At 49.8% G+C, this 14,926-nt stretch overlaps 1 protein-coding gene across 1 annotated transcript in view; it reads left to right on the forward strand.

Annotated features, from left to right (window-relative positions):
- Positions 1 to 14,926, forward strand: part of TULP4 (tubby like protein 4) — a 136,227-nt gene that overhangs the window by 114,122 nt on the left and 7,179 nt on the right. The window contains exons 9-13 of the mRNA XM_015591863.2: positions 3,673 to 3,817; positions 6,432 to 6,576; positions 7,784 to 7,877; positions 10,780 to 10,923; positions 13,992 to 14,926. Coding sequence (XP_015447349.1) covers positions 3,673 to 3,817; positions 6,432 to 6,576; positions 7,784 to 7,877; positions 10,780 to 10,923; positions 13,992 to 14,926 — 1,463 coding nt within the window. The remainder of the gene's footprint in view (positions 1 to 3,672; positions 3,818 to 6,431; positions 6,577 to 7,783; positions 7,878 to 10,779; positions 10,924 to 13,991) is intronic.

The raw sequence follows: 14,926 nt of genomic DNA on the forward strand, positions 1-14,926 counted from the left end.
AGACAAACTGAAGAAGGAATGTTAAGCAGAAAGGAAGCAGAACTTGAAGATTGGGAAGTTCTCGCCTATTCTTACAGGACGAGATGAAGGACGGCTGTCGGATGGCTCGGATCTGACAGGATGGGGTGATGGAGCTATCTGACCGGGAACGTGCCTGTTCTTCAAGGGGGGAACATGACCCCAAAGGCGATCCAGAGGCCATCGGGGCCATCGCTTTGGTTTCAGCAGGCCAGACAGCCTCCACCTGGAGGCTTGAGGACAAGAACCTAGCTCAGGAGAGCCGTGGGGCCCCCCACCTCAAGACATGGGGGTGACACTGCCACCTCAGTAGGCCTGGAAGGCCGAGTGTCGAACCAAAGAAGAGGATTCTCGAGCCTTCAGATCTCGTGGCGCTTGCCTTACTAGATCTCAGACTTGCTCGGGATCTGTCCCCCGTCCTTCCCTCCCGTTTCTCCGTTTGGAATGGGGCTGTCTATCCGGGCCTGTGTCGCCGCTGAGTCTTAGAAGCACATAACTTGCCTGGGTTCACAGGTTCACGGCTCCAGAGGAATTTTGCCTCGGTGTGAATTGTGTCTTGCATCTCACCCATATCTGATTTACATATTTAGATGAGACTTTGGACTTCAGATGTTAGTGTTGATGCTGGAATGAGTTCAGACTTTGGGGCTGTTGGGATGGAGTTGAGTGTATTTTGCACACAAGAAGGACATGAATGGAGGGAGAACTAGGGGCCGTATGCCGTGGACTGAATTGTGTCTCCCGTAGTTTCACATGTTGAAGCTGTAACTACCAAAGTGACTGTATTAGCAGATGGGCTTTTAGCGGTTCATTGTGGTTAAATGAGGCCGTGAAGGTGGGATCCTAATCCAGTAGGATTGGTGGCCTCATAAGAAAAGGAGGCAAGGTCTGTCTGTCCACACCGAGGGAAGGCCATGTGAGGACACGCACGAAGGCGGCCATGTGCATGCCAGGGGGACAGCCCTCACAGGGCCTGACGGTGCCAGCACCCCGCTGTCAGGCTTCGGCCTCCCAGACTTTGAGAAACTACCTAGTCTATGGCAGCCTGAGCAGACTAAGACAACTTATATTTAAAAGCTTTTAAAACCACATTTAAAGATTTCTTAAAATTTTAATAATATATCTGATTCAAGCTGCATATTTTGAAAAGCCTTCAACCTAGATGAAATGAGCATATTTTTTAAAACTGACAAAATTGGCATGTGAAGCCCCAGTTACAGTTTTGGTTTTCAAAGAACAATCTCAACTTAACGTTTTTCTACAACTTGGATGTTTATTCCAGAATTTCCATGATAAATTGCTGACACCGCATCTGTAGAACTAAGAGATATACCCGGCCACCAGCCCTGACCTCCCCGAGTGTGGCTCTGATACAGTGTGCTGAGTTTCTGGTTTCCCCGAGTGTGGCTCTGATACAGTGTGCTGAGTTTCTGGTTTCTAGTTTGTTGATGACAGGTGGCAGGCACACAGGGCTCAGGGCACATTTCTCACACACCTCCTTTAACTCCCTTCTGTGGGGAGGTCCTCACTGCCCTTGGCTGAGTGGTTCCCAGCTGCGTCTGCACATGGGAGTCACTGGGAGCTGTAACAGTCATCAGTGTCCGCACCCCGCTCCCCGGGATCCTGCTGCAGTGGTGTGGGGTGCAGCCAGGCAGCACAGAAAAGACCTTTTTCTGTCAGGAGGTATTTATCGAGCCCCTGGGGTTGTTCTCGCCTCTGTGGTTACAACAGGTGGCAGGACCGGCACCTTCTTCCCTCGCGGAGTTTACACACCAGTCGGGGAGACAGACCAAAAAGCAGTAGTGAGTGCTTGTGCCCCCACCCACTCAAATTCGTAGCTCGAAATCCTGGTGCCAGCTGTGACCGTATTAAGAAGAGGTGGGAACTTTGGTGGGTGACCAGGTCACGAAGGTGGAGCCTTTGAAATCATGAAGCTAGTGCCTTATGGAAGAGGCTTCGGAAGAATCCCCAGTCCCTTCTGCCACAGCAAGAAGTCTGCAGCCCAGAGCGGGCTGTGACCAGAACCCAACCATGCTGGCACCCAGATCTCAGACTTCCAGCCTCCAGAACCGTGGGAAGCAAAGTTCTTTTGTTTATGAGCCACCCAGTATGTGGTATTTTGTTATAGCAGCCCAAATGGATACTCCATGAGTAAAGGGGAAAAAAGCAATGGAAGGCATGTAGCTTTTGCGAAATCCTGGCGTGAACAAGTAGGTCAGGAGTTGGGTGGACGACGCTTTTCTGAGTCGATGAACTGGCTCTGCGCTGTGAACACATGGAAGCATCCCCTGTGCTCACACGCACGTTTGAATCGTAGCCAAGCTTCCTCTGGTCCATTGACTCCTAAATTAAATAATACAAGGCACTGGTCAGGGCATGTGAATTAAGCCTTTTTATTTGATTGAACTCAAGGGCACACCACTGGAATTTGCAGGATTCACGAGTTGTGCCTTCTGATCCAGCAAGCGGAGTAAGAAGGGCTGGCCTGGTAACACGGCTGGGTATCAGCCAGCCTCCTTCCATGTTGCGCGCCAAGCTGTTCTGCTGCCCCCAGTGGCCTCGGAGAGGCCCCTGTTCACAGATGTCACCTCCATATGTGCAGAAATTTAGACATTGGATTGGATTAGCAAACTCATCCTTTAAAATGTAAACAACCTTCTTGAATGGTAAAATCACTCTCATTCTATAGTTCTATAAATTATTTCATTGTGATTGAACAATTCAGCTTTTTTATTACCTGGCAAGGTTCTCGCAGGCTCGAGGGAATGAGGCTTTAGTCAGCAAAGTGATTTTGGAGAATGTACTTCCAGTGAGGGCAGAGGCCTGGGGGTGGGACCAGGCAGGGGATTGGGTAGTGAAGGGATGTCAGGGGGTGGTGGCAGGAAGGCAGCAAAGGAGAGGGATTCTGAGGAGGATGGCAGACATGGACTTCGGCTCCTTAGCAGCTTTGTGATGGCCCCACCTCTGTGCACATCACCTGATGCTCTGGGGGCGCTGATCTTCCGCCTCCTGGGCAATTGATTGGCAAAGTTATCTTGAGTGGCTTCGATACAGCCACCCTCAGCAGAACCCAGAGGTACCCCTGAAAGTCCCACTGCACAGGCCTTCCTTCCGGCTCTATCAGCGGGACAGCCAGGCCCCCGCAAGGGACCTTGTGGCAGTGCCAGCAGACTGTCCTGCCGGCAGACATAAGTAGCTCCATCAGGTCTCCAGTCTAGAGCGGGCTCGGGCACAACAAGGGCCTTCCCAGGTCCCAGGTCAGAAGCAGATTCTTGAGGAGGTTCTGGGCAGCTTGGAAGCCGGCATGGACGCAGATGGATGCAGGTGGCGCCTGCTGGCTTGAGGTGGGGTACAACAGTGCAGCCATTTTGGTTTCTGCTTTTAGCATAGCCAAGTGCCAGATTATTTTCTCCATTCCAGAGGCGTTAAAATGCCATGCCCCCTTGGATAACAGTAGGAGCAATTGCTTACTTTTGCTTAGAAAATGTACCAGCATTCAGATGTCAAAGGAAAACGATACTCTGCTCTGCTTCACCCTCTAGACTTAAAACAATGGCCTGTAGAGTTGGTCCATCCCTTGGTTTCTAGTAATAATCTTTGTTAGGGTCTAATTGCTATCACTTCTCATCAATTTGTCAATTGGTGTCTTACCAGATGAGATCTATGGGAACAGCCTGATTTCTACCGTGATCGACAGCTGCAACTGCTCAGACTCCAGTGACATCGAACTGAGTGATGACTGGGCTGCCAAGAAGTCTCCCAAAATCCCCCGAGCTAGCAAGTCACCCAGACTCCCAAGGTAATCTCGGTCTTCAGGGGTGCTCCCCTTTTTTGTGTGCCTCTGGAGGCGTGTCTGTTGTCAGAATCTCACTGGAACCAACAGCAGGAGGGGCCAGCAGGAGGGCCTCCCACCTCTCAGGGCGGCCTGCGGTGATTGCAGCCTGCCTCTTTCACCTCCTGGGTGAAAAAAGACACCCAATAGGAAGTTTGCTAAACCCCAGGACTTCCCTAGGGGTCAGTGCTGATGACGGGTGGCATGGAGTAGCCAGAACTTTCTGGCTTACTTGTATATTTTTTTGTTTGAGAACAGTAAGAAAAAGGTTTTATATGTATGTAATATGTTGAAGACAATGCCAATTAAATGGCTATAATACTGTAGTTGGGGAAAAAAATAGTAAACCAAAAAAACCTGTAGCTCCTAAAGGCTTGTTTTGAAGAGCAGCAAAAAGCTAAGGAAGAGTAGACGGAAGGGCCTGTGGTGTTGCAGATAAGAAACACCATCTTCTCGTCCTGGCTCCACCTCCTCGGGCTGTATAAATGGACAAATCCTGACCTGGATACCAGTTTCCTGATCTGTGGAAGTTCATGGGTGGACCAGATCTTCACCTAGTTCTAAAAGTGCGTGATGCCCTGCAAAATTACATTTACATGCAGATATGTATCTGCCCAGATCGTAAACACATAATTCTTTGTGCAGGCGGTAAGCCAGTGTATTCACCAGCTGCTGAAGATAAAGAACATTTGCGTTGTTCTGGAAAGTCCCCTGGGCCCCTCCCATGCCATAGCCACTCCCTACAGTGATCACTGCTCCCGCTTCTGTCACATGAGTGGAACCAGTCAGTGTCCACTTTTTATATTTGGCTCTTTTTTTTTGCGTATTCATGTCGTGTCTGTCATAGTTTTTTTCGTTTTTGCTCTATGGAATTCCATTGCAGTGACTATACCACAGGTCGTGTATTGCATTTACCAGTTGATAGACATTTGGTGGTTTACAGTTCGGGCCTGTGATACATGAACCCAATGTAGACCTGCGGGTCTCGTTGTGGGCATGTGCACACACTCATCTCAGATATGTACTTAGGAGGGGAGTCACAGGGCTGGGGGTAGATAGATGTGTAACTATGAGAAACTGCCAAACAGAATTTATTCCAAGACGCCTGTACCATTCTAAACTCCCACCAGCAGTGTACGAGAGTTCAGCTGCCTTCACTCTCACCTACAATTGTATTGTCATTTAAAAAATAATTTTACCCATTCTGGTGGGTATGTAGTGGTATCTTCTTGTAGTATAATCCTCAGTGATTGATGATGCTAAGAAGCGTTTTATGTTTATTGGCCATTTGGGCATCTTCTTTTTGTGAAGTGTCTATTCAAGTCTTTGGCCCATTGTTTTTGAGTTGTTTTTTCTTATCGAGTTGTAAGATTCTTTATGTATCTAGCGATGACTCCTTTGTCAGATCTATGGACTGCCATCCAGTCTGATACATATGTGGACTTCTTCTGTCATGGTTAGTGCTTTTTGTGCCCTGATTAGGAAATTCTTGTCTGCCCTAAGGTCATGAGACCCTCTTGTGTTCTCTTCTAGAAGCTTCATAGTTTTAGCTTTCATACTTAGATCTAGAGTAATTTTTGTGTATAGTGTTAGAGGTAAATGTTCATTTTTTCCCATGTAGATATCCAGTGGCTTAGTAATCTGATTGATTTTTTCATATTTGTTCTAAGATTGTTAAATTAAAAATAAAATTAAGAATTTTCCTACACTTTTATAATGTTCCACCTTTTCCCATTACTTAAGCAGAAAGGACTTTTAACATATAAGCGACAAAATGTCCTGTAATGTCTTTTTAAAGTTTCTGGATGTCGCCATCCCTGTGGCTAGTCTGCTTCCTCCCGTCTTTCCCTGCATTGAAGGCCATCACGCAGTGGCCGGGCTGCTAGGCTGATGGTCCTCTCACAGGTTAACCTGCATAGCCGCATTGGGAGCGCTGGACATCTCATCCAGCTCTCCACAGTGCATGTGAGGCTTCGTGCCTTTCTTTCATAGAACGTCATCCACCTCACCATCTTCATTTTTATACGTCTCTTTGGGGTAGATTGGCATTAAATACATGTATCCCCATGGTTTAAACTGAGGACCACAGATCTAACGTAGGCTCAGAAGGCAGCAGAAAAACTTTAGTTCTACTGATTTGATTTAGATATTGCAGGTGCTGAAATGCTAGGTACGTTTGTTGAAATCCGGAGGTTGTATTAGCAGTTGTAAAGTTGCAGCTGTGAGGTGAGACATGACTCTGGGGCTGCTTTTGCAGACCCCTGGCAGCAGGCACGGGGACATTTCTAAACTCGTTCTAAGTCAGTAGAAAGTGAAAGACAGTTAATTTTCTGAGATTCCTTACAAACGAATCACTTAATTTCACTGTATTTTAAAATTTTTATTATTCAGTATACAACCTGTCTTCTTTCCTCTTGTTCATGAAGCAGAAGCAGGCAAGAGGGACTTGGTTAGATTAACGGGAATGGCTTCAAGGAACGCGACACCCCCAGTGACTGCTGGAAGGGGAAGGGAGTGCCAGGAGTGCGGGGCCTTCCCTGCGGTGGCGCCCGGCGCTCGACCTCCTGCCTTGTCTCCGCAGGATCAACATCGAGGCTCGGAAGTCTCCCAAGCTGTCCCGGGCCGCTCAGGAGATGTCCAGGTCTCCTCGCTTGCCCATGCGCAAGCCCTCCATCGGCTCGCCCAGCCTGACGCGAAGAGAGTTTCCCTTCGAAGATGTCACTCAGGTAGCGTCTCGGTCCCGGTGATCACACACACTGGCCGCAGGCTGCGCCGCCACTGCTTCTCCCCTCCCAGCGCTTCGCCCCTCCCAGCCTCCCAGCGCTCCGCCCCTCCCTGCACTCCTCCCCTCCCTGCACTCCTCCCCTTCATAATGCGCCACTGCTTCTCCCCTCCCAGCGCTTCTCCCCTCCCAGCGCTCCGCCCCTCCCTGCGCTCCTCCCCTTCCTAGTGCTCCTCCCCTTCCTAGTGCTTCTCCCCTCCCCAGCGCTCCTCCCCTCCCAGCGCTCGTCCCCTCCCAGCGCTCCTCCCCTCGCCAGCGCGCACCCCATGGTGGCCAGACCCTCCCTACCCCGTGTCCATGCTAGTCACTGAGTCCCAGAAACCAAGCGTACGGATCTAGAACCCTGTTGGTCCTTGTCACCGCCCCTGCCTTCAGGCAGGCCGCGTCAGCTCTGAGTGCAACCTCAGACGCCACCTCACCCCACTTCCTTTGAGCCTTTGCTCTGCCTGGGTCACTGGGAGCCCCCATGCGTCCACACCTCACTTCTCGTCTGCCGTGAAGGCTTCGCTCTCTGCTCAGACACGTTCGTTCCCTTGTGACCCTGACTGGTTTCTCGGTGACCTTCCGTGTGCGGAGGTCACACACCTCGCGTTAGGTCAGCAGCTCTTTGAGGAGCTGAGCTTTGTTCATCACGTGATTGCCCCCGTTCACACACGCGCGTGGCGTGGGCACAGCGATCCCTTTGTAAATTCTTTTGAACTTCACTGAGGAAACAGATAATTGGGTGGTTTCAGGATGTAACGATATCAGTGCCGCTGATGTTTCTAGGAGAAATATCAAGGATAAAAATGGATTCAGAGCCAGGACCCTTTCGAGTCCACTGGTTGGGGGAAAGACGAGGTGAAGGGAAATGCGCGCCAATCCCTTTGGTGGCCTTTCGAACATGCGCAGACTCGCTGGGACATATCTGCCTCTCGCTGCCGACCTGAGGCTCACAGCTCTGTGAGGCGCCCTCTGAAAACAGGTGCCTGACATGCGCAGTTGGCTTCCGGTCTTAACAATGGTGGAAGAAATAGGGAACGAATGCCTGCGGCAGTGCACACCTGTGGGCCTCTAAGCACTTTTTAAGTGTTAGCATTCTTACTTAAGTGATCAATGGAAGACATGAAAGTAGATTGTGATTTTTTTTCCCCCTTTTTTTTCTCCCACAGCACAACTATCTTGCCCAGGTCACCTCTAATATCTGGGGAACGAAATTCAAGATTGTGGGCTTGGCTGCTTTCCTGCCAACCAGCCTTGGTGCAGGTAAAAACCATGTCCGTTCTCTGCCCGCTCTCCCAGTTGCAGCTCAGACTGAAACAACCAATTTCAACCCTCAGTGGCCTGAAATAGAAAATGAGCTCTTACGACATCAAAAGATTAGCCTGAACTTTACCATCCAACCTTGACGCCAGCCACTGTGATTTCACAAAAATCAGAGTGATCACTCAAATTGTGTTTTTTGCCAGTGGTGCTTTCATTTTTTTTATATAAGCCCTGACTTATAAAAATGACGGAAATAGCCAAAATCTCTCAGAGCTCTCAGAGGTTTCTGTTTATTTTGATTTCTCGCCTTTCACAGCATGCAGGTTTGGCATCAGTATTTTAGGTTCTTGCGTTAAAAGAAATTCCTGAAGAAAGTCAAAAAGAAAGAGTTAAAGACTATACGGAGAAGCTGGCCAACTGGTGAATCTTTATAGGCGTCATCTCTAAGTACCAGATAAATGCCCTGGCCATGAAAGTTTCAGATAGTAAGGAAAAGGGAAGTAAGGGAGTCCAAAGCCAGCTGGAACCTGGAATCTGCGGTCTCATCAGTGCTCTGGATAAAGCCCGCAGTACTGAGTTGTCACATTTACTTAGGGACGGGAAGCAGTGAAATGGCAGGAGACCCTTTCCAAGCAGCTTCATTCTGATGGGCACATCCCAATGCGGGCCCCGGAGGTGTGTTGTTCCCCCACCACCTTGCTGGGCTTCCTGATCATTTAATGTGCACACATGTCTCTGGAAGGCTGTCTCGGCCAGGTAGGGTTCACCTGTGGCTGGTGGCCCCATCTCGAATGTGTTCTGAAAATGATTTTTGAAAAATTCTGAATCTGCCTATAAGAGTTGTTTCAGATGCTCTTAGATCCTTTTAAATAAATTCTTCTTGCAAATCAGATGTTTAAAAAGACCCACTGCAATGTGTGCATCTTCAGAGACTTATTAAATAGTGCTGCATTTCATTTGGAGGTTTCTCAGCTCAAAGAAAAAGAGGAATAAAAGTAAAACATAAAACTGATTTAGGAAATGACAATAGACTGTCCCTGTACATAATGCAGACAAATCTCTTAGAATATTTTCAACAACCTGCAGACTCTGATGACCACAAAGCCTGTTCCTTGGTTACTTGGCAGCGCTCTACTGATGTATCAGCTGATTCTAATAATCACTATTTGCCTATCATGCTTATCTCGTCAGTAAGCTGAGAACTTAGCCATCTGCCTACGGTGAACACTGAGAAAAGGAATGGAGGTGTGGATATCCTTAAAGGGTCTTTTCACTCTGCCCTTATTCTTTGGATGTTGAGAAGATCCACAAATAAGTCAACAAAGACCTCAAGATGGCAGGGTCTGTAGGTGCCTCTGAGACACGTGCTGCTCCCATATGAGGAATCTGAGTGCCCAAGACAAAAGCTTTCTGAATGACTGCAGGGAAATAACTGTCCTTATCACTGACCTTTTTAAAAAGAGTATTTTGGCTATTACTGTTCATTTGTCGAGCTAAAAGAATTTTCCACTTGATTCAACTCAAGAAAGGATTTGAAGTCTTGGATTCTGGAAGATATGTCACATATGGCTCCCTATTAATCTTTGGTGTTCCAGTGGATTTAAAATGGAGTGCTGTTCACATACTGGACATTTGTTTCCTGCAATTAGAATGATTGGGCCCATGTAATTTTTTCATTTTTCATTTTTTATGTTTCTTAATTTTTTCCATATGGAATAAACTCAAAATTCAAAAGACTTAAAAGACTATAGTACAGTAAAATCTCTCTCATCCTCACCCCTAGCTGCCTACTTTATTTTCCCCTGGAGGCAACTGATGTTATTTTTTAATCCCTCCTGAAATTTTTATTTCTTTGTTAATCTGAATAACAACGAGTAGTGCTTTAATACATTAGTTCTTAAGCTATATGGAATCATCCAGAATTTTTAAGCCAAAATTCATACTCTCTAATGTGAATGTGGACGAGAAAGATGAACAGTACTGACCACCGGGCTGGAAAGTCATCTTAGTCCATGCCAGGCCCACCACCAGCCTTACGAAGGTGCTTCCAAAAAGAAGGCCACCATGCATGGGAATGCTGGCCAGTTGGCCACCAGGCTGTTGGAGGTGACAGCTGTGGAAAGAGAATTTGGCTGATCTTAACAAAAAAGAAAATAATAACGATGAACCTCTACATACCTCATAGGAAAGAGTATTCAACATAAAAGAAAGTTAACAGGAAATTTCATCTTGATTTTAACCTATTGTGAGACTTAAATTCAGATTCATTATTTTTTTAACTTACTTTGTTTCCTCTAAATCTTTTAGTTGCAATCTAGGCTTTCTCTCAAATGACCTTGTCAATCAAATCAAATCTTAGCGTTTAAAGAAACCATGTGGAAGTTCCCTGTAAATTGCTACACTGATTCTGCAGTTGAAATCGAAGTCATTAAAACACGAACCCAGTCTGAAAGGAGGCAGCGTGTTGTCCTTGCCAGACCCGTGTCGCCCCTCACCTCGTGGCTGCTTTGCAGCAGCTCCTTGACTACCCAGGAGTCCCCGGAGCTCAGCACTCTGGTTATCACAACCGTCTTCGCTAAATTATCCTTCTGACTGCAAACGAGGTTTTTTTAAAAATACATTTATCATGCCCCAGCTCATTCCAAGAAAGAATTTAAGCCTAAGATAGGTTTTTAATACCCTACAGACAGAGCACAGGCAGAGCGCTGGGCTAGACCGAGAATTCGTTACTGAACCCAGACCACGGCGCGGTGTCGGGGCGGGCTCCAGGGAGCGGGGGAGCGGCCTATTGCGGGTCTGTCCTCACGGCAGGGGAACCGCCACCCCACTTCTCCCTGACTCTGTTGGCGCCTGGGCTCTCGTCCTCATGTCTCTGCTAACCACCTCCTCTCCTCCCCACCAGTCATCTATAAAACCAGCCTCCTGCATCTCCAGCCGCGGCAAATGACCATCTATCTCCCAGAGGTCCGGAAGGTTTCCACGGACTATGTCCATTTACCTGTCTTCAGCCCGAATGTCTTCAGTGAAGATGAAGATGATTTACCAGGTATGTTCACACGGCACCTTTGTCAGGAGCCCGCCCTCAGTGGATCGTGGCAGGGGACACAGTGGTCGTCGCTTCACAGCCTGCTCGGGAGCTCTCTGGGGAACACCTGAAACCCACCCCCTTACTCACAGGGCAGGGAGAGAGGAAGTGAGGGGCGGCTACTCGGGTTGGCCGGCAGCAGGTTTGGTGATCAGGAGAACTTATGAGGCTTGTCCTATGCGGCTGCACCCACCACCAGAATCTCGAAGGTTGGTGCTGAGCCCCCGACGGGTCAGGTGCGTCCCCCATCCAGATAGTCTCAGCACCCCGTCTCTGTCCCAAGGCTGTGTCCTCGGGGCGGCTTCCGGGAGTGGGGAGGGCAGGCGGAACGCACAGTCCAGAGACAGGGCACAGGGGGCCTCCAGTGGCCCGGGCCCAGCTCCCAGGCCAGCCAGGGGTCGTGTCTTCTCTGACCTCCCCCAACAAGATTATGGCATGTAGATTGTGCCTGCTGCCATGGCATGGAAAAGGAGTGACTTCCTCAGTAAGGTTTGTGGTGTAGTGGCATGTCACAGGAGAGAGATCACATACTATCACTGGTTTGGGGAGGAGGGAAGCCACTAGAGCAAGGACGATTAAGGTGGCCGTGCTGCCTCACATTCACAGAGCACCTCATTTCATCCTCGCAGTAATCCTCTTAGTCATGTGCCCAGATAAAGAGGAGCTAAGGGACTGAGCGCGTCTCAATGAAATCAGAACTGAACCCCAGTCTCGCTGACCCCAGCTAGCCCTCATCCTTGTAATCCCTGCTTAGAGCATGGCATCATTCACATGGTCCTCTGCTGCTCATGGAGCCCGGTGTCTCAAACCCATCCCCAGGTGGAAAACCTTTGCATTTAAACACCTCGCTCCCAACCTGCAGTGCAGGTCTCAGTGGATAGAAGCCTGGTCTCAGTCAAAGGTAAAATCTGATACAAGTTTTTTAAAATCCCAGTTTACAAATTTTCAAATAGCTAAAGCATCTTAAATTAATTTTAAGTGTTTCTTAGTGGGGGGAAACCTATTTTGGTTAATAGATAAGAGTGATTTCTAATTAGTCTGCCAGTTATTTATATGTAACTCTTCTCAGAAAAATCCACTTTCAGTTTTATAAATACGGAGACCCTTCTCCTTAACCACCAAGCAAGGGTCTGAAAACCTCTGCTTTCTGAGCCGGAGGAACCCCGCATTCTCCTGTATCTGGTCGTTCTGGAACAGAGGGCCTCTCATCCTCGCTGTGGGATGGGGAGGGACACACATCCCCCCTTAGACTCTGAACTTCGGGGAGTGGTTTACCTTCTCTCAGCCCAGGTTTTACGTGTAAAATTACCTGTCCTGTGCTTTCTGACAGTGACAGGAGCCATCCTTGATTCTCTGATGGCACACCTCTCCTCATAGGCGGAGCTCATGGTCTAGACTAGTGGTCCCCAACCTTTCTGGCACCAGGGACCAGTGCTGCTATGAGAATCTAATGCCTGACGATCTGAGGCGGAGCTGAGGTGGTGATGCTGGCACTGGGGAGCGGCTGCAAATACAGATGAAGCTTTGCTGGCTAGCCCACCACTTTGCTCCTGCTGTGCGGCCCGGTTCCTAACAGGCCACGGGGTACCAGTCCACAGCCTGGGGGTTGGGGACCCCTGGTCTAGACTAACACAGTGCTAATGGGCAAGGTTTTGCAATCACGTAAACCTGCAGTTTGGTGAAGCCTCATATACTTGAGTTTTATCGCTCGTCCCCTGCTATTTGAGAATCGTGGATTTAGAAGTGTCTTACACGGTCCCCTTAACTCCCTCCCTGCTCCCCCAGAATGTGGCTAATATAGCTCTCTCCAATGCTCAGCTGTTTTTGCTGCTGTCATTAACTGTCTGCGGTTCTCAGTGAGAGGAAGGAACGTTTTGTCTCAGGCTTACACTTCACGCTGGCAACACGGCAGAGACGCCTTCAGCAGGCAGATGCCTGTCCCCGGTAACCCCTACAGACAAGAGAGCATGTGGAAGAGAGGCTGAATAGGAACAACAGAAAACTTGAGATGTGTAGCCAGGGGAGAGTGACATCTCACTGGAGGACCTGAGGGAAGGCAGGGAGGGAGGGGATGGCTGTTACAGGTACCAGGAGATGGGCTTAGCTTTTGATGAACCAGGGAGCTTCATTCTGTAATTCCGGTGGAAGTTCATCCAGCCTTTATAGTTATCCCTTTCAGTCCTGTTTCCTGCCCATGAATTAGTTGCCACAACACTCAGAGAGGCCAGTTGAGCAAACTTGCCAGTGCTCAACAGACACTTTAGACAGGACAGGACAGCGGGTCTGAGCACACACATGTGTGTGCAGGCCATTGCTCAAGCAAGCGCTTCACTAACTTCCCACTGAAGCCTGTGGCTGTATCCAGTGTGGCTCCGCCTTACATGCTGTTTGAAATGCTCACAAGCAGATAAATTAGGAAACGAGCCTTCCCCTAACATGCAGATTTGCTGAGGATTCTTTTTTTCGGTTTCTCTACTCCATTTTACATGGTTCTGTTTACAGGAACTTCACATACATACACATTTCAGAAACACGTCTGCCCCGTGGCACATCCCACATTGACCAGCCCATGACCTGGATAAACCCACCCAGAAGCTGAGGCGTGCGTCCCGGGTTGGTTTCATACTGTGCCCTTGCCTCTTCTTCCACAAAAGAATGGGCTGTTTTGTGAATATCACGAGTAAAAAGCATCTTGAAATAAGTATTTGCCATGGTACCATTACATGGTACCAAACGGAGAAGGTTCAGAAGTGTATTCATTGAAAAGCCCTAACAATGTCCTTAGCTGATGGACAAGGGCGGCTGCCCTGCAGGGCCTACCACAAGCAACGCTGCGTGTCCTTCCGAAACAGCAGAGAAGCTTTGTGTAACGTATGTGAACAGTCCAGCTTTCCCCAAGCAAACACATCTGTTGATAGCAGTTGCATTTTGTATGCAAAAAGACTGGATGAGTTGAGAAATATTGCTTATTCTGACCCCGTTTCGTGGCACTTTTTTGTAAGCAGCTCATTTTCCTCATTTCCTTCCAGTGACGGGAGCGTCCGGCGTCCCGGAGAACAACCCGCCTTGTACCGTGAACATCCCTATCGCACCCATCCACAGCTCTGCGCAAGCTATGTCCCCCACGCAGAGCATCGGCCTGGTGCAGTCCCTGCTGGCCAATCAGAACGTGCAGTTGGACGTCCTGACCAATCAGACCACGGCCGTTGGGGCCCCTGAGCACGCAAGTGACAACGCCACCCAGTACCCAGTCTCCAACCGGTACTCCAGCCCGGGACAGGTGATCTTCGGAGGTGTGGAGATGGGCCGTCTCATCCCGAACCCTCCACAGCTGTCCCTGCCGTCGGCCCCGGGGGTAGCCCAGTTGTCGGTGGTGGACCACGGAGGGGACCGCGAGCTCGAGCACCTGCAGAAGCCGGTCAAGGCGCTGCGGCCTGCCCCGTCGCTGGCTGCTGAGGGGGATGCCGTGGTGTTCGGCGCCACCCAGGAGGTCCAGGTGGCGAAGTTGAATCCCCCACCCCCTTACCCAGGAACGATCCCGGCTGCCCCAACCACGGCAGCGCCGCCGCCCCCGCTGCCGCCCCCGCAGCCCCCGGTGGACGTGTGCTTGAAGAAGGGCGACTTCTCGCTGTACCCGACGGCGGCGCATTACCAGCCGCCCCTGGGCTACGAGAGGATCACCACCTTCGACAGCAGCGGCAACGTGGAGGAGGTGTGCCGGCCTCGGACGCGGATGCTCTGCTCACAGAACACCTACACCCTCCCTGGCCCGGGCAGCTCGGCCACCCTAAGGCTCACCGCCACCGAGAAGAAGGTGCCCCAGCCCTGCACCAGCGCGACCCTGAACCGCCTGACGGTCCCGCGCTACTCCATCCCCACTGGGGACCCGCCCCCCTACCCCGACCTGGCCGGCCCGCTGGGTCCGGTCCGGGGCGCCGCGCAGCGGCTGGACGGCGGTCTCATC

This window comes from Pteropus alecto, unplaced genomic scaffold, assembly GCF_000325575.1.
Source record: "Pteropus alecto unplaced genomic scaffold, ASM32557v1 scaffold195, whole genome shotgun sequence".
In the NCBI taxonomy this organism is placed as follows: domain Eukaryota; kingdom Metazoa; phylum Chordata; class Mammalia; order Chiroptera; family Pteropodidae; genus Pteropus; species Pteropus alecto.